The 18,472-nt window shown below is 48.5% G+C and overlaps 1 protein-coding gene across 2 annotated transcripts in view; it reads right to left on the reverse strand.

Moving 5' to 3' along the window:
* The window catches only part of SFXN5 (sideroflexin 5), a 185,600-nt gene extending 176,201 nt beyond the window's left edge, over positions 1-9,399 (reverse strand). For both annotated transcript variants that reach the window (XR_012679705.1, XM_075189508.1), the window contains exon 1: positions 9,229-9,399. Coding sequence is in view for 1 of the 2 variants with exons in the window: in XM_075189508.1 (XP_075045609.1) it covers positions 9,229-9,351 (123 nt within the window). In the remaining variant the exon portion in view is untranslated. The remainder of the gene's footprint in view (positions 1-9,228) is intronic.
* Between the last annotated feature and the right edge of the window lie 9,073 nt (positions 9,400-18,472).

The following is an 18,472-nucleotide window of genomic DNA, read 5'->3' on the forward strand; positions in this document are numbered from 1 at the left end:
AAGTTTATTAAAGTTACATTATTCATAGGAAGCACAAAACCTGAACAGAACCTATGGAGTCAGGGATGAAACTGCCAACGTGGTTCCGATTAGAGAAAATGAAAATAAAAAGCTGGAAGGAATGATGATTTATGTACATTTGTGAGCGCCTGATCCTTCTCTCACCATCGGCACATCTAAGCCCTTCACAGAAAGCCACGGCGCACCACCAGCAAACATAGAATTAATAAGCACAGATTTAATTAGGTACATAAAAACTATACAAATATATCAAATGCAATGATACCGATATTATATAAAATATCTAATACATCAAAACATAAGATCAAAAAACATTTAATTTGCATCAAACTCATATGTAACAAGATTGTATAAATAATCGTTCAAAACGTTCTACTGACAGGAACGTCCTCCTGCGTATAAACATGTAACTTTCAAATATGTTCTTAAATCTCTTTTCTTCTACAAATTATTGTTATATTATATGCTAAGTATAATATATATATATATATATATATATATATATATATATATATATATATATATATATATATATATATATATATATATTATACTTAGCAACATCTTGTGGCACACCGATGTGTGTGGTTTAGGAGTACTCCTATACAGGTCGAAAGTCAACAGGCTTCTTTCCCTACAATAAAGGGAGTTGACCATCTAATCGTCACCTTTCTACTCAGTCGCCGGTCCCATACAATAAACAAGTACAGTACATCATTACTAACGCCTCACACGCACGTACATGGAAATCTATTCAATTGATTCTGCCTCGCTTAGTAGCAGCTGAAGTTCAGCAATTAGCAGATTAACAGCTTGGCAGCTATTCTGTCACGTTGGGCTCGTGGTCAGAACGAGAAGGAGTCTTTCCTGGATGCGACGCAGACTTTGGAAGGATTTCTCGCAGTCATAAGGAAGGATCGCCTTTATTTAGTACAACGGAGTCCTTGTTTGAGAGATTTGGTCTACCCCCTAATAAAACATTTTCAGCATGTTTAGATGCAGAAAGCACCTAATGGGATCCAAACACGAGCCACAGACAACTGCTAGATACACCCGTTGTTTGCCGGGGCACAGAGATCTCACAAGGAAATGTATTCAGGCTGAGACAGTCTCTACGTAAACGGATCTCAGCTCTGTAGCACTCTCACTACAACCCCCCTGCCCCAAAACATACACAATCATTTATATACACAATTAATGCAACACATCCATGTATTATTTTTATACCATAGTGAAACCAATTTCTTCTACTACACATATAATCCACCATGTACTGAACTTTTTTTTTCCGTAATTTCACTCTTATCATTGTGAAATTTACGTAACTTGGTATACAGTCACAATTCCACAAGTGAAAGGAGGTGTATTTACTAAATTGCGGGTTTGAAAGAGTAGAAATGTTGCCTATAGCGACCAATCAGATTCTAGCTGTCATTTTGTAGAATGTACTAAATAAATAATAACTGGAATCTTATTGGTTGCTATAGGCAACATCTCCACTTTTTCAAACCCGCAGTTTAGTAAATATACCCCAGGAATTTTGCAGCATACTGGATGCGAGAGGACCGTTTCATGAAAAAAACTTTAACTGCGCTAAAAATGGAATTGAATTGCAGGTAATTTTATGAAAAACAGCGTTAAAATGACTTAACGCGGTCAAAAAACAACAACTCGCTGACAATTGAATACCCCCTTAGTTTGAAAAGACCCATCTGAGTGGGAAGAATCACAGCCCAGGATCAGGGGAGTCTACGGAGACATGGCTGAATTAGGAAACGCCAGGCCAAAGATAAGTAGAACTTTATAATGTATCTAATCTTAATGACATCCATCAAAAATGTTTTGGAGTGGAGTTATCTTACAGATGGACCTGTCACCTTGTCACAATGGAGGCAGATATTTGCTGGGCCAAATCCTAACGCCTCCCAACTGTCCCAATTTTGTTCGGGACAGTTCCGAATAGCGGTCCTCGAAAGGGGCAGGGCTTCTGCAGAAATGGGCGGACTTTCAACTAAAAGTGAGTGTTTTTGGGGGACATGGGTAAATCAGCTTATTGTGTCCCGATTTTCAGTGTTTCAGTTTTGGAAGGAATGCAAAATGCATGACAATATCCATTAATTCTCTGGAGCTAGTGAAATGGCCTCATCCACCATGAGTAGGTGATATATACACTTCAGTTATCAAATTTGGATTAGAGCTACACACAGGCTCACAGGCTGGGAAACTGTCATGGAAATGTAGCAGTTTTTAGCTATACAGATTGGAATTTTAATGCCTGGTATAAATCCAACACTGCACAAAAGACAGCCAAGGTGGATAAGACAAATAGAATTAAAAACACACTGCGCTTCTAAACTCTGCTAGGAAGACGGATGTGAAAGCTGGCGCGTTATTTGTCTAAGTTGCTCGAGTCTTTCAAACTTAAGACTTCAAATAGTTGTACAATATTAATCAACAAACTGAAGATCAGAAACAAAAAAATATTTGATTGCATGCTCCCCGCACTGGTTCTGCAGACATCCGTACGGGTAATGTGCAGTGCTCTTTCAGAAGGACATGAGGGGTTTTGCAGAAAAGTGGAACTAATCAAGCTTGTCATTTCACTAATGGCTTGTGTAATATAGGAAACATGACCACTGTCCTGAGAGGGAAGGGACCGGAGTGCATTTAGAATTTGGGGATGGGGGGGGGGGGGGGGGGAGAGGGATTATTCAAAGTTGCTAGGAGACCGAAGCTATTTCCAAGGCAAAGCAATGATATCTTGAAGACTGCTACAAGAATCACTGACCTTGACCAAACACACAGCAACCTACATGACTAAAGCAGATTTTCTAGGTCACAGGAAAGATTTCTTGCAGATTCCCTCAATGGCTGCCCACCTTGTGTCTGTGCATCACTATAATCACCATGCTCACACTACCTGCAACACAGTTCCCACACCACCTTTTAATCACTATCTTAATTTAAGTTCTATTTATTTTATCTGAGGTTCCACGTTACCTTTTGTGCTTAAACAATAAATGCTCAATGCTGTATGACAACCCAGCTGTGGGATAGTACATATATGGCACAGGACAGTATATATGACAGAACATATAGGACGGTACATATCTAACGAAGAACACGGCTATAGAACAGTACATACATGACTGAGTACACACCTATTGGACATAGCAAACAGGTATAGGACAGTGCGTACACCAATCAGCCACAACATTAGAACCACCTGCCTAATACTGTGTAGGCCCCCCTCGTTCTGCCAAAACAGCTCTGACCCATCGATGCATGGACTCTACAAGACCGCTGAAGGTGTCCTGTGGTATCTGGCACCAAGACGTAGCTAGGGCAGTTTCCTTCATATCCCATAGGTGCTCGGTCGGACTGAGATCTGGGGAATTCGGAGGCCAAGTCAACACCTTGAACTCTTTGTCATGTTCCTCAAACCATTCCTGATTAATTGTTGCAGTGTGGCAGGGTGCATTATCCTGCTGAAAGGGGCCACTGCCATCAAGTGTACCGCTGTCATGAAGGGGTGTACTTGGTCAGCACAATATTTAGGTAGGTGGTACGTGTCATCCACATGAATTCCAGGACCCAAGGATTCCCAGCAGAACATTGCTCAGAGCATCACAGTGCCTCCCCCAACTTGTCTTCTTCGCACAGTGCATCCTGGTGCCATGACTTTCCCAGGTAAATGACGTACACGCACCCGGCCGTTCACATGATGTAAAAGAAAATGTGATTCATCAGACCAGACCACCTTCTTCCATTGCTCCATGGTCCAGTTCTGGCTCTCACGTGCACATTGTAGGCACGTTCGGTGGTGGACAGGGGTCAGCATGGGCAGTCTGACCAGTCTGTGGCTACGCAGCAAGCTGTGATGAAGCACTGTGTGTTCTGACACCTTTCTATCATAACCAGCATTAACTTTATCAGTAATTTGTGCTACAGTAGCCCTTCCGTGGGATTGGACCAGTGGATCACCCCACAAGACCGGCCGTTCTGGAGATCCTCTGACCCAGTTGTCTAGTCATCACAATTTGGCCCGTGTCAAAGTCACTCAGATACTTATACTTGTCCATTTTTCCTGCTTCCAACACATCAACTTCAAGAACGGACTGTTCACTTGCTGCCTAATATATCCCACCTCTTGTCAGGTGTCATTGTAATGAGATAATCAACGCTCTTCACTTCACTTGTAAGTGGTTTTAATGTTGTGGCTGATCAGTGTATATGACAGAGCACACAGGTACAGTACAGTAATACATCATCATCATTTATTTATATAGCGCCAACATATTACGTAGCGCTTTACAATTGGGGACAAACAGAGTAAACTAATAAACAAACTGGATTAAACAGACAAAGAGGTGAGAAGGGTGGGTGGGGCATAAAGATCTCGGAGGACATGGTTGTAGGACAGTAGATATATAGGACTGAGCACGCAGGTGCAGGACAGCACATATAGGACTGAGCACGCAGGTGCAGGACAGCACATATAGGACTGAGCACGCAGGTGCAGGACAGCATATATAGGACTGAGCACGCAGGTGCAGGACAGTACATATAGGACTGAGCACAGAGGTGCAGGACAGCATATATAGGACTGAGCACAGAGGTGCAGGACAGCATATATAGGACTGAGCACAGAGGTGCAGGACAGCACATATAGGACTGAGCATGCAGGTGCAGGACAGCACATATAGAACTGAGCACGCAGGTGCAGGACAGCACATATATAGGACTGAGCACAGAGGTGCAGGACAGCATATATAGGACTGAGCATGCAGGTGCAGGACAGCATATATAGGACTGAGCACGCAGGTGCAGGACAGCATATATAGGACTGAGCACGCAGGTGCAGGACAGCATATATAGGACTGAGCACGCAGGTGCAGGACAGCACATATATAGGACTGAGCACAGAGGTGCAGGACAGCATATATAGGACTGAGCATGCAGGTGCAGGACAGCATATATAGGACTGAGCACGCAGGTGCAGGACAGCATATATAGGACTGAGCACGCAGGTGCAGGACAGTACATATATAGGACTGAGCATACAGGTGCAGGACAGCATATATAGGACTGAGCATGCAGGTGCAGGACAGCACATATAGAACTGAGCACGCAGGTGCAGGACAGCACATATATAGGACTGAGCACAGAGGTGCAGGACAGCATATATAGGACTGAGCATGCAGGTGCAGGACAGCATATATAGGACTGAGCATGCAGGTGCAGGACAGCATATATAGGACTGAGCATGCAGGTGCAGGACAGCATATATAGGACTGAGCACGCAGGTGCAGGACAGCATATATAGGACTGAGCACGCAGGTGCAGGACAGCATATATAGGACTGAGCACGCAGGTGCAGGACAGCACATATAGAACTGAGCACGCAGGTGCAGGACAGCACATATATAGGACTGAGCACAGAGGTGCAGGACAGCATATATAGGACTGAGCATGCAGGTGCAGGACAGCATATATAGGACTGAGCATGCAGGTGCAGGACAGCATATATAGAACTGAGCACAGAGGTGCAGGACAGCATATATAGGACTGAGCATGCAGGTGCAGGACAGCACATATAGAACTGAGCACGCAGGTGCAGGACAGCACATATATAGGACTGAGCACAGAGGTGCAGGACAGCATATATAGGACTGAGCATGCAGGTGCAGGACAGCATATATAGGACTGAGCATGCAGGTGCAGGACAGCATATATAGAACTGAGCACAGAGGTGCAGGACAGCATATATAGGACTGAGCACCCAGGTGCAGGTCAGTACATATATAGGACTGAGCACAGAGGTGCAGGACAGCATATATAGGACTGAGCACCCAGGTGCAGGTCAGTACATATATAGGACTGAGCACACAGGTGCAGGACAGCTTATACAGGACTGAGCACAGAGGTGCAGGACAGCATATATAGGACTGAGCATGCAGGTGCAGAACAGCATATATAGGACTGAGCATGCAGGTGCAGGACAGCATATATAGGACTGAGCACAGAGGTGCAGGACAGCATATATAGGACTGAGCACCAAAGTGCAGGACAGCTTATATAGGACTGAGCACACAGGTGCAGGACAGTACATATATAGGACTGAGCATGCAGGTGCAGGACAGTACATATATAGGACTGAGCATACAGGTGCAGGACAGCATATATAGGACTGAGCACAGAGGTGCAGGACAGCATATATAGGACTGAGCACCCAGGTGCAGGACAGTACATATATAGGACTGAGCATGCAGGTGCAGGACAGCTTATACAGGACTGAGCACGCAGGTGCAGGACAGCATATATAGGACTGAGCACGAGGTGCAGGACAGCATATATAGGACTGAGCATGCAGGTGCAGGACAGCATATATAGGACTGAGCACAGAGGTGCAGGACAGCATATATAGGACTGAGCATGCAGGTGCAGGACAGCATATATAGAACTGAGCACAGAGGTGCAGGACAGCATATATAGGACTGAGCACCCAGGTGCAGGTCAGTACATATATAGGACTGAGCACAGAGGTGCAGGACAGCATATATAGGACTGAGCACCCAGGTGCAGGTCAGTACATATATAGGACTGAGCACACAGGTGCAGGACAGCTTATACAGGACTGAGCACAGAGGTGCAGGACAGCATATATAGGACTGAGCATGCAGGTGCAGAACAGCATATATAGGACTGAGCATGCAGGTGCAGGACAGCATATATAGGACTGAGCACAGAGGTGCAGGACAGCATATATAGGACTGAGCACCAAAGTGCAGGACAGCTTATATAGGACTGAGCACACAGGTGCAGGACAGTACATATATAGGACTGAGCATGCAGGTGCAGGACAGTACATATATAGGACTGAGCATACAGGTGCAGGACAGCATATATAGGACTGAGCACAGAGGTGCAGGACAGCATATATAGGACTGAGCACCCAGGTGCAGGACAGTACATATATAGGACTGAGCATGCAGGTGCAGGACAGCTTATACAGGACTGAGCACGCAGGTGCAGGACAGCATATATAGGACTGAGCACGAGGTGCAGGACAGCATATATAGGACTGAGCATGCAGGTGCAGGACAGCATATATAGGACTGAGCACAGAGGTGCAGGACAGCATATATAGGACTGAGCACCCAGGTGCAGGTCAGTACATATATAGGACTGAGCACAGAGGTGCAGGACAGCATATATAGGACTGAGCACCCAGGTGCAGGTCAGTACATATATAGGACTGAGCACACAGGTGCAGGACAGCTTATACAGGACTGAGCACAGAGGTGCAGGACAGCATATATAGGACTGAGCATGCAGGTGCAGGACAGCATATATAGGACTGAGCATGCAGGTGCAGGACAGCATATATAGGACTGAGCACAGAGGTGCAGGACAGCATATATAGGACTGAGCACCAAAGTGCAGGACAGCTTATATAGGACTGAGCACACAGGTGCAGGACAGTACATATATAGGACTGAGCATGCAGGTGCAGGACAGTACATATATAGGACTGAGCATACAGGTGCAGGACAGTACATATATAGGACTGAGCATGCAGGACAGTACATAAATAGGACTGAGCACGCAGGTGCAGGACAGCTTATATAGGACTGAGCACCCAGGTGCAGGACAGCTTATACAGGACTGAGCACAGAGGTGCAGGACAGCATATATAGGACTGAGCATGCAGGTGCAGAACAGCATATATAGGACTGAGCATGCAGGTGCAGGACAGCATATATAGGACTGAGCACAGAGGTGCAGGACAGCATATATAGGACTGAGCACCAAAGTGCAGGACAGCTTATATAGGACTGAGCACACAGGTGCAGGACAGTACATATATAGGACTGAGCATGCAGGTGCAGGACAGTACATATATAGGACTGAGCATACAGGTGCAGGACAGCATATATAGGACTGAGCACAGAGGTGCAGGACAGCATATATAGGACTGAGCACCCAGGTGCAGGACAGTACATATATAGGACTGAGCATGCAGGTGCAGGACAGCTTATACAGGACTGAGCACGCAGGTGCAGGACAGCATATATAGGACTGAGCACGAGGTGCAGGACAGCATATATAGGACTGAGCATGCAGGTGCAGGACAGCATATATAGGACTGAGCACAGAGGTGCAGGACAGCATATATAGGACTGAGCACCCAGGTGCAGGTCAGTACATATATAGGACTGAGCACAGAGGTGCAGGACAGCATATATAGGACTGAGCACCCAGGTGCAGGTCAGTACATATATAGGACTGAGCACACAGGTGCAGGACAGCTTATACAGGACTGAGCACAGAGGTGCAGGACAGCATATATAGGACTGAGCATGCAGGTGCAGGACAGCATATATAGGACTGAGCATGCAGGTGCAGGACAGCATATATAGGACTGAGCACAGAGGTGCAGGACAGCATATATAGGACTGAGCACCAAAGTGCAGGACAGCTTATATAGGACTGAGCACACAGGTGCAGGACAGTACATATATAGGACTGAGCATGCAGGTGCAGGACAGTACATATATAGGACTGAGCATACAGGTGCAGGACAGTACATATATAGGACTGAGCATGCAGGACAGTACATAAATAGGACTGAGCATGCAGGTGCAGGACAGCTTATATAGGACTGAGCACCCAGGTGCAGGACAGCATATATAGGACTGAGCACACAGGTGCAGGACAGCATATATAGGACTGAGCACACAGGTGCAGGACAGCATATATAGGACTGAACACCCAGGTGCAGGAGAGGGAGAGAGAGAGAGAATATATATGACAGAGCACAATAGGACACATTTTATATATATATATATATATATATATATATAAATAAAACCACCATCGCTCGCACTATGACAGAAGGATCTTCGCCCTCTCTATGGCAATGAACCCAGCTGACATTCCTATAACTGACATTTCCCCGCCTCCTTCCACTAACCACGCCCACACCAGCTCGAGTCCTCTAACCCGGGTTCGCCGTCGGCTCCCGGACTACCCGCCCTTACATTGACTGACATCCGCGAGAGCCAATCACGCGGGTCTGAGCAGGGCGCGGGGGCGGGGACAGCTGTCACAACACACGCACGCGCCCCTCGGCAGCGCGCACCCGGCTGTCGGAGCAGCCTGACGATGGGACGCCGGGGACTGCGGAGGGAGCACAGAACCTACCTGCTGGAAGCGCGGCCTCCCCAGCACGAACGGAGGGTCGTCGTCCGCCATGTCCGTCCCCGCCGCGGGGGGTGCCGGGAGTTGTAGTCCTGGCGGGGAGTCCCCGGCTTCTCCTGTCCTCATAGCCCGGCTGCAGCCGCTCTGTGACTGAGCGGGAGGAGCGCGTGGACCTGCCTGCGGCGTGTGACGTCACACGCAGCCCCGTGGAGTCATGGGAGATGTAGTCCTCCAGCTGAGGAGGTCGTGTCAGGACTCAGGATGTGTCCAGCTCTGGTGCTGAGTAATATCTATGTATATATCTATCTATATATATCGATCTGTACTGGTATATGTATACCAAGACATCCCACCCCTATGGATTATATCGTTCTCACACGTGTAGCTGAGGTACTGTCAGGTTCTACACCTGGATTGTCTGTGTTATAGGGAATGTGACTGCAGGATTGTTCAGTAGAAGCTGCATGTGTTTCAGGAAAATCCCCCTGTGTCTCCCAACAGTTACTAATGGTGAACAACCTTGCCCGGGACCCCTAGTGTCTGTGCGTCCTTATTCCGGGACCCCTAGTGTCTGTGCGTCCTTATTCCGGGACCCCTAGTGTCTGTGCGTCCTTATTCCGGGACCCCTAGTGTCTGTATGTCCTTATTCCGGGACCCACTAGTGTCTGTGCGTCCTTATTCCGGGACCCCTAGTGTCTGTGCGTCCTTATTCCGGGACCCCTAGTGTCTGTACGTCCTTATTCCGGGACCCCTAGTGTCTGTGCGTCCTTATTCCCGGACCCCTAGTGTCTGTACGTCCTTATTCCGGGACCCCTAGTGTCTGTACGTCCTTATTCCGGGACCCCTAGTGTCTGTGCGTCCTTATTCCGGGACCCCTAGTGTCTGTACGTCCTTATTCCGGGACCCCTAGTGTCTGTACGTCCTTATTCCGGGACCCCTTGTTTTGTTGCGTCATTATTCCGGGATCTCTAGTTTCGTTGCGTCCTTATTCCGGGACCCCTAGTTTCGTTGCGTCATTATTCCGGGACCCCTAGGGTCGCCGCGTCATTATTCCGGGACCCCTAGTGTCGCCGCGTCATTATTCCGGGACCCCTAGTTTTGTTGCGTCCTTATTCCGGGAACCCTTGTTTTGTTGCGTCCTTATTCCGGGACCCCTAGTTTTGTTGCGTCCTTATTCCGGGAACCCTTGTTTTGTTGCGTCCTTATTCCGGGACCCCTAGTTTTGTTGCGTCATTATTCCGGGACCCCTAGTTTTGTTGCGTCATTATTCCGGGACCCCTAGTTTTGTTGCGTCCTTATTCCGGGACCGCTAGTGTCTGCGCGTCATTATTCCGGGAACCCTAGTGTCGCCGCATCATTATTCCGGGACCCCTAGTTTTGTTGCGTCCTTATTCCGGGAACCCTTGTTTTGTTGCGTCCTTATTCCGGGACCGCTAGTGTCTGCGCGTCATTATTCCGGGAACCCTAGTGTCGCCGCATCATTATTCCGGGACCCCTAGTTTCATTGCGTCATTATTCCGGGACCCCTAATTTCATTCCATCATTATTCCGGGACCCCTAGTGTCGCCGCGTCCTTATTCCGGGACCCCTAGTTTCGTTGCGTCATTATTCCGGGACCCCTAGTTTCATTGCGTCATTATTCCGGGACCCCTAATTTCATTCCATCATTATTCCGGGACCCCTAGTGTCGCCGCGTCCTTATTCCGGGACCCCTAGTTTCGTTGCGTCATTATTCCGGGACCCCTAGTTTTGTTGCGTCATTATTCCGGGACCCCTAGTTTTGTTGCGTCCTAATTCCGGGAACCCTTGTTTTGTTGCGTCCTTATTCCGGGACCCCTAGTTTTGTTGCGTCCTTATTCCGGGACCCCTAGTTTTGTTGCGTCCTTATTCCGGGAACCCTTGTTTTGTTGCGTCATTATTCCGGGACCCCTAGTTTTGTTGCGTCCTTATTCCGGGAACCCTTGTTTTGTTGCGTCCTTATTCCGGGACCCCTAGTTTTGTTGCGTCATTATTCCGGGACCCCTAGTTTTGTTGCGTCATTATTCCGGGACCCCTAGTTTTGTTGCGTCATTATTCCGGGACCCCTAGTTTTGTTGCGTCCTTATTCCGGGACCCCTAGTGTCGCCGCATCATTATTCCGGGACCCCTAGTGTCGCCGCGTCATTATTCCGGGACCCCTAGTTTTGTTGCGTCCTTATTCCGGGAACCCTTGTTTTGTTGCGTCCTTATTCCGGAACCACTAGTGTCTGCGCGTCATTATTCCGGGAACCCTAGTGTCGCCGCATCATTATTCCGGGACCCCTAGTTTCATTGCGTCATTATTCCGGGACCCCTAATTTCATTCCGTCATTATTCCGGGACCCCTAGTGTCGCCGCGTCCTTATTCCGGGACCCCTAGTTTCGTTGCATCATTATTCCGGGACCCCTAGTGTCTGCGCGTCCTTATTTTGGGACCCCTAGTGTCGCCGCGTCATTATTCCGGGACCCCTAGTTTTGTTGCGTCCTTATTCCGGGACCCCTAGTTTTGTTGCGTCCTTATTCCGGGACCCCTAGTGTCTGCGCGTCCTTATTCCGGGACCCCTAGTGTCTGCGCGTCATTATTCTGGGACCCCTAGTTTTGTTGCGTCCTTATTCCGGCACCGCTAGTGTCTGCGCGTCATTATTCCGGGAAGCCTAGTGTCGCCGCGTCATTCCGGGACCCCTAGTTTCGTTGCGTCATTCCGGGACCCTTGTGTCGCTGCGTCCTTATTCCGGGACCCCCTAGTGTCGCTGCGTCCTTATTCCAGGACCCCCTAGTGTCGCTGTGTCCTTATTCCGGGACCCCCTAGTGTCGCTGCGTCATTATTCCCGGACCCCCTAGTATCGCTGTGTCATTATTCCCGGACCCCCTAGTATCAGGACGTCATTATTCCCGGACCCACTAGTGTTGGGGCGTCATTATTCCGGGACCAAATATATCGGTCATAGTGTTAAGGGGGATAAGTTTTACATAACTAAAATAAGTGACTGAAGTGATTAGGGGTGAATGAGGAGGAATGCGGAAATAAAGTTTATATAATCATTTAGTTTTGTGTGTTTGCAAAAGTCCAGATTATTTTGCTCTTTTATGATAGTAGATGTTTTACTTAAAGCCACACCCTGTCAAATCACATGACCCATTTCGAAAACGCACCATAATAGAATTTCCATGTCTGTTGTGGCTAAATACGCACTTAAAGGGACCAGCAGCACTGCAGTGAAGGAGTTAATTGTGCAAAATAAATGTTTCTGCAGTCTCTTGTGTGTGTGTTCTCTCTGTCATGTGCCCTGTACTTGTGATTTGTGTCCTTCTGTGTGTTATATCATTGCTTCGATCATAGGATCCAATCCTGGAATATTATAAAATATACTTGACAAATATTGTCTCAGCATGACAGTCACGGCACTGCTGTGTGACTATTAATAGCCTATAACAAGTATAGCACAGTATTCATAATCCTCTATATTATGTGAGTAGAGATCAGTGAACTTTCACACAAATTGAATTTAGTAGCAGAACCCGCTGTTTTTCAGAGGTGCAAACCTCTGTCATTACTATGGTTGGGGTGGATTCAAGTCCGTGCGAGATCCTGTAGGAACATAGCGGGATGTTCTGCTGTGGACACTGCCGTTTATTACTCAGTTTTGCTTGTATCACTATGGAGTGTGAGTAAAATTAAGCAGAGATTAGTGGCCAGGCATAACCGCGGAGATTCATGGCGTGAGATTCCTATGGGATATCCCGCTGGTCTGAATTCCCCCCCAGTACAATTCTGACCTGTATTTGTAAATTCGCATTGTGTGTGATGAATAGAGCTGGAACAACAACAGTCAATTCGTGGGGTTGTTGGGGGAGAACTGGGAAGACTTAAAGATCATTTCTGCCAGTGACCAGGGCAAATTTCACACCCAGATGCGGAAAGATGTAATTATTTGTGGAACAGTAATTGAGATGATCCATGATTTTGAAGTGTGAGTGACAGAGCAATGTGAACTCCTCTTTGTCACTGTCCATGGTGCTGATTTACTCTGTGTCAACCAGAGGACACTGAGGGATCATTTACTCATCATCCTTATTGATGTCTGGTACTTATGTGGAAGCAACAGCTCCTGCAGCGCTATAGCATATAGGAAACTATAATACAAACTATAGACATACAACAAGGTGCATTGATAATACCAGTTAATGAGGGTGGATTAGAGTGAGGCAGGGTGTGGCAGTGCCCGAGGGTGGATTAGAGTGAGGCAGAGCGTGGCAGTGCCCGAGGGTGGATTAGAGTGTGGCAGTGCCGAGGGTGGATTAGTGTGGCAGTGCCGAGGGTGGATTAGAGTGAGGCAGAGCGTGGCAGTGCCTGAGGGTGGATTAGAGTGAGGCAGAGCATGGCAGTGCCCGAGGGTGGATTAGAGTGAGGCAGTGCCCGAGGGTGGATTAGAGTGAGGCAGAGCGTGGCAGTGCCCGAGGGTGGATTAGAGTGAGGCAGTGCCTGAGGGTGGATTAGAGTGAGGCAGTGCCCGAGGGTGGATTAGAGTGAGGCAGAGCGTTGCAGTGCCCGAGGGTGGATTAGAGTGAGGCAGAGCATGGCAGTGCCCGCGGGTGGATTAGAGTGAGGCAGAGCGTGGCAGTGCCCGAGGGTGGATTAGAGCGTGGCAGTGCCCGAGGGTGGATTAGAGTGAGGAAGAGCGTGGCAGTGCCCGAGGGTGGATTAGAGTGAGGCAGAGCGTGGCAGTGCCCGGGGGTGGATTAGAGTGAGGCAGAGCGTGGCAGTGCCCAAGGGTGGATTAGAGTGAGGCAGAGCGTGGCAGTGCCCTAGGGTGGATTAGAGTGAGGAAGAGCGTGGCAGTGCCCGAGGGTTGATTAGAGTGAGGCAGAGTGTGGCAGTGCCCGAGGGTGGATTAGAGTGAGGCAGAGCGTGGCAGTGCCCGAGGGTGGATTAGAGTGAGGCAGAGCGTGGCAGTGCCCGAGGGTGGATTAGAGTGAGGCAGAGCGTGGCAGTGCCCGAGGGTGGATTAGAGTGAGGCAGAGCGTGGCAGTGCCCGAGGGTGGATTAGAGTGAGGCAGAGCGTGGCAGTGCCCGGGGGTGGATTAGAGTGAGGCAGAGCGTGGCAGTGCCCGGGGGTGGATTAGAGTGAGGCAGAGCGTGGCAGTGCCCGAGGGTGGATTAGAGTGAGGCAGAGCGTGGCAGTGCCCGAGGGTGGATTAGAGTGAGGCAGAGCGTGGCAGTGCCTGAGGGTGGATTAGAGTGAGGCAGAGCGTGGCAGTGCCTGAGGGTGGATTAGAGTGTGGCAGTGCCCGAGGGTGGATTAGAGTGAGGCAGAGTGTGGCAGTGCCTGAGGGTGGATTAGAGTGTGGCAGTGCCCGAGGGTGGATTAGAGTGAGGCAGAGCGTGGCAGTGCCCGAGGGTGGATTAGAGTGAGGCAGAGTGTGGCAGTGCCCGAGGGTGGATTAGAGTGAGGCAGAGTGTGGCAGTGCCCGAGGGTGGATTAGAGTGAGGCAGAGTGTGGCAGTGCCCGAGGGTGGATTAGAGTGAGACAGAGTGTGGCAGTGCCCGAGGGTGGATTAGAGTGAGACAGAGTGTGGCAGTGCCCGAGGGTGGATTAGAGTGAGGCAGAGTGTGGCAGTGCCCGAGGGTGGATTAGAGTGAGGCAGAGTGTGGCAGTGCCCGAGGGTGGATTAGAGTGAGGCAAAGTGTGGCAGTGCCCGAGGGTGGATTAGAGTGAGGCAGAGTGTGGCAGTGCCTGAGGGTGGATTAGAGTGAGGCAGAGTGTGGCAGTGCCTGAGGGTGGATTAGAGTGAGGCAGAGTGTGGCAGTGCCCGAGGGTGGATTAGAGTGAGGCAGAGTGTGGCAGTGCCCGAGGGTGGATTAGAGTGAGGCAGAGTGTGGCAGTGCCCGAGGGTGGATTAGAGTGAGACAGAGTGTGGCAGTGCCCGAGGGTGGATTAGAGTGAGGCAGAGTGTGGCAGTGCCTGAGGGTGGATTAGAGTGAGGCAGAGTGTGGCAGTGCCCGAGGGTGGATTAGAGTGAGGCAGAGTGTGGCAGTGCCCGAGGGTGGATTAGTTAGTGGCAGTGCCCGAGGGTGGATTAGAGTGTGGCAGTGCCCGAGGGTGGATTAGAGCGAGGCAGAGTGTGGCAGTGCCCGAGGGTGGATTAGAGTGAGGCAGAGCGTGGCAGTGCCCGAGGGTGGATGAGAGCGAGGCAGAGTGTGGCAGTGCAGTACATTAAGATGATTTTAATGAGTACAGTACATAGTGCGTTTTTATAGCCTATACTATACGTCAGGCACTTACACGTATAGTGTACCCATTTGTACCCTATAGCTGGTACAAATGATATGTCTGACAGCAAGTGTACTTAAGAGAAACCCAGCACTTGACTCGGGCGCATTTGCGTAGGAACGCCCTTGGCACGCCCTTACTGTACATCTACATTAGTGTGCCCCTTCCTCCCTTCTGCCTCACAAGCCGTGGGTCGTGTCATTTGCGCTCAGACATGAATTGCCTGCAGTTGTGGTCATTGGCGTAATGTCTGTTTCTGGGCCTGCGCAGAGATATTCCACGCAAGATACGGCGCGCAGCACGACTCGCCTACGAACATGAATCGGGCCCTGTGTGTAGTATAATTCCCCGCAGCATCATGGCTTTGTGTATTGTTCTGCTGATGTTTTATTATAAGGCAGAATGGAAGGTGACATAACCGGTTTACTCCTCAGACCCTGTTAATGTAACAGAAACAATTGCTGAGTGAGGAAGCACAAGGCAGAGGGAACGCAGCTCAGGTACTTAATGTACATTTCTTTACCAACCCCTCCCATGCTCGACCTTCAGGCAAATATAACATTACTCCAGAGTATATTTACAGCAGGTGCCCGTATTATTCCTGTAATTAGAACAATGCTTCACCGGAAGACAGCTAAACAGGATCATTAGTTACTGGGACGTGCAGTGTCCCTCGGACAAAGAAATCTTGCAGTGTTAGACAGTCAGCGAGCAGGGAGCCATTCATTGGAAATTCCAGCACAAACTGGATCTGCGGCAGATCAGTCACTTTCCTGGCAATCCTAATTAATCACTCCGGCCTACGGAACACGTGGAGATACGTGTGACAATAGCCATAAGTACTTCTATTTCAGTAAGTAGTTTTATCGACAATGTCACATCCTTATTCTGGGAGCAGAATAATTTCATGCCAAATCATGGGTACAAAATGCAGACAGTTTATTGCAATGTGAAACATAATATAGACAGGTATGATAAAGAGTAACTGAGACAGTAACTTAAAAGCATATTTCCACTTTCACACAAGTTTTTTCTATGAAATTCATTACGACTAGGGCTGGCTAATACAACATGGTACCGTGAGCTTTACTTTAGAAGACTCAGCAATGCCTGGCCTCCTGTAATGTATTACTGTTTAGTTTGGTTTCTCCCGGCAGCCTCCGTAAGCCCCAATCTCCATGCTGTGTTACCTTCTCTGCAGATGTTAAGGCTTTGCAAGCAGGATTGGCCAAAGGATGGTGGCTGCGCTATCCACACTGACGGCAGCTGGGTGATGATGTCACAGACATGGGACGGATATTGAAATGCCTCATTGTACTGTATGTGTAGCTGGCTAGCAACTTTTAGTCTTGGGGCAAAACACAAACCAGAAGCCCAGCCTCTTCTACCAGTTCGGAGCAACAGAAAAATGGGGGTGACAAAAACCGGCAGACGAAGCTTGTCTAATGTGGGGGTGGTTTATATAGCCAATAAAATGTGTGTGTGTGTGACAGGATGGACCTCCTATGCCACCCTGTCGTATTGGGGATGGGCTTGTCTTGCCACCTTTCCCTTTTTTCCTCCCAAATGCGCCCCTCCTGTAGCAGTAGGAGGAACCTGCTGCCACCACTACGATCCTACGCTACTGGCTAGAACCGCTTCCTTCTGGATAACTTTCGCCGCTGGTGTACCCCCTCACTGGGCACCTGGACTGGTACCCCTGACCTCCTGCCTTCAGATCAGGGTCGCTGTGGCGGTGGTAATCGTATTACCGATGACCACAATTCCGACATCCTTCATCCCTATAAAAAAAAAAAAACGATTGCACAAAAAAAGGAAGTAAATACAAGCAGACTTGCCTGAAAGCCGAAGATGCTGATGTCCGATAGCACCGCAGGCCGACCGGCAGTGATTCCGAATGGACAGCTCTCCGGCACGTTAGTGTGACTTGTGCGCGACTTAGATGTCTGGACCCCCGCAGGCTAAGTGTTGAAACATGCAAATATACTTAACAAAATGTACACTGATCTGTGATATCCTAAATTACATTGTTCAGACAGGTTCTTGTCTCTAACAAGATGTAACAACAGGTAACGAACTCCTTGCTGGGCCTTCAGGCTCAAGCAGGTTTTTGGCACTTCTGTGATGAAAAGAGTTACTTAGCATTTCCTGCTATCAGCAAAACAGACTTCCTCTATCTTGGCATAATACATTAGAAATCAATACATTTTCTATACCAAAATAGACATAATATAAAATAATATCAATACATTTCTAATACACAGTATCAAAAATCAGTAAATGTGCAATTATATAAATTGGCACACTGCACTAATAATTTAAATATATTTATAGAATAAGTTATTTACAAGTGATCCAGCGACAATATGAAAAATTATGTCAACATCTTTTAATTGAACAACACCTACCAGCCCCATCTGACTAGTATTCACTGCAGAGAGCATTCTAGTGACCTCTGTGCAATCCAGGGAGCATTCTAGCGACCTCTGTGCAATCCAGGGAGCATTCGAGCGACCTCTGTGCAATCCAAGGAGCATTCTAGCGACCTCTGTGCAATCCAAGGAGCATTCTAGCGACCTCTGTGCAATCCAGGGAGCATTCTAGCGACTTCTGTGCAATCCAGGGAGCATTCTAGCGACCTCTGTGCAATCCAAGGAGCATTCTACCGACCTCTGTGCAATCCAGGGAGCATTCTAGCGACCTCTGTGCAATCCAGGGAGCATTCTAGCGACCTCTGTGCAATCCAGGGAGCATTCGAGCGACCTCTGTGCAATCCAAGGAGCATTCTAGCGACCTCTGTGCAATCCAAGGAGCATTCTAGCGACCTCTGTGCAATCCAGGGAGCATTCTAGCGACCTCTGTGCAATTCAGGGAGCATTCGATCGACCTCTGCAATCCAAGGAGCATTCTAGCGACCTCTGTGCTATCCAGGGAGCATTCTAGCGACCTCTGTGCA

Source organism: Mixophyes fleayi, chromosome 1, assembly GCF_038048845.1.
Source record: "Mixophyes fleayi isolate aMixFle1 chromosome 1, aMixFle1.hap1, whole genome shotgun sequence".
NCBI lineage: Eukaryota > Metazoa > Chordata > Amphibia > Anura > Limnodynastidae > Mixophyes > Mixophyes fleayi.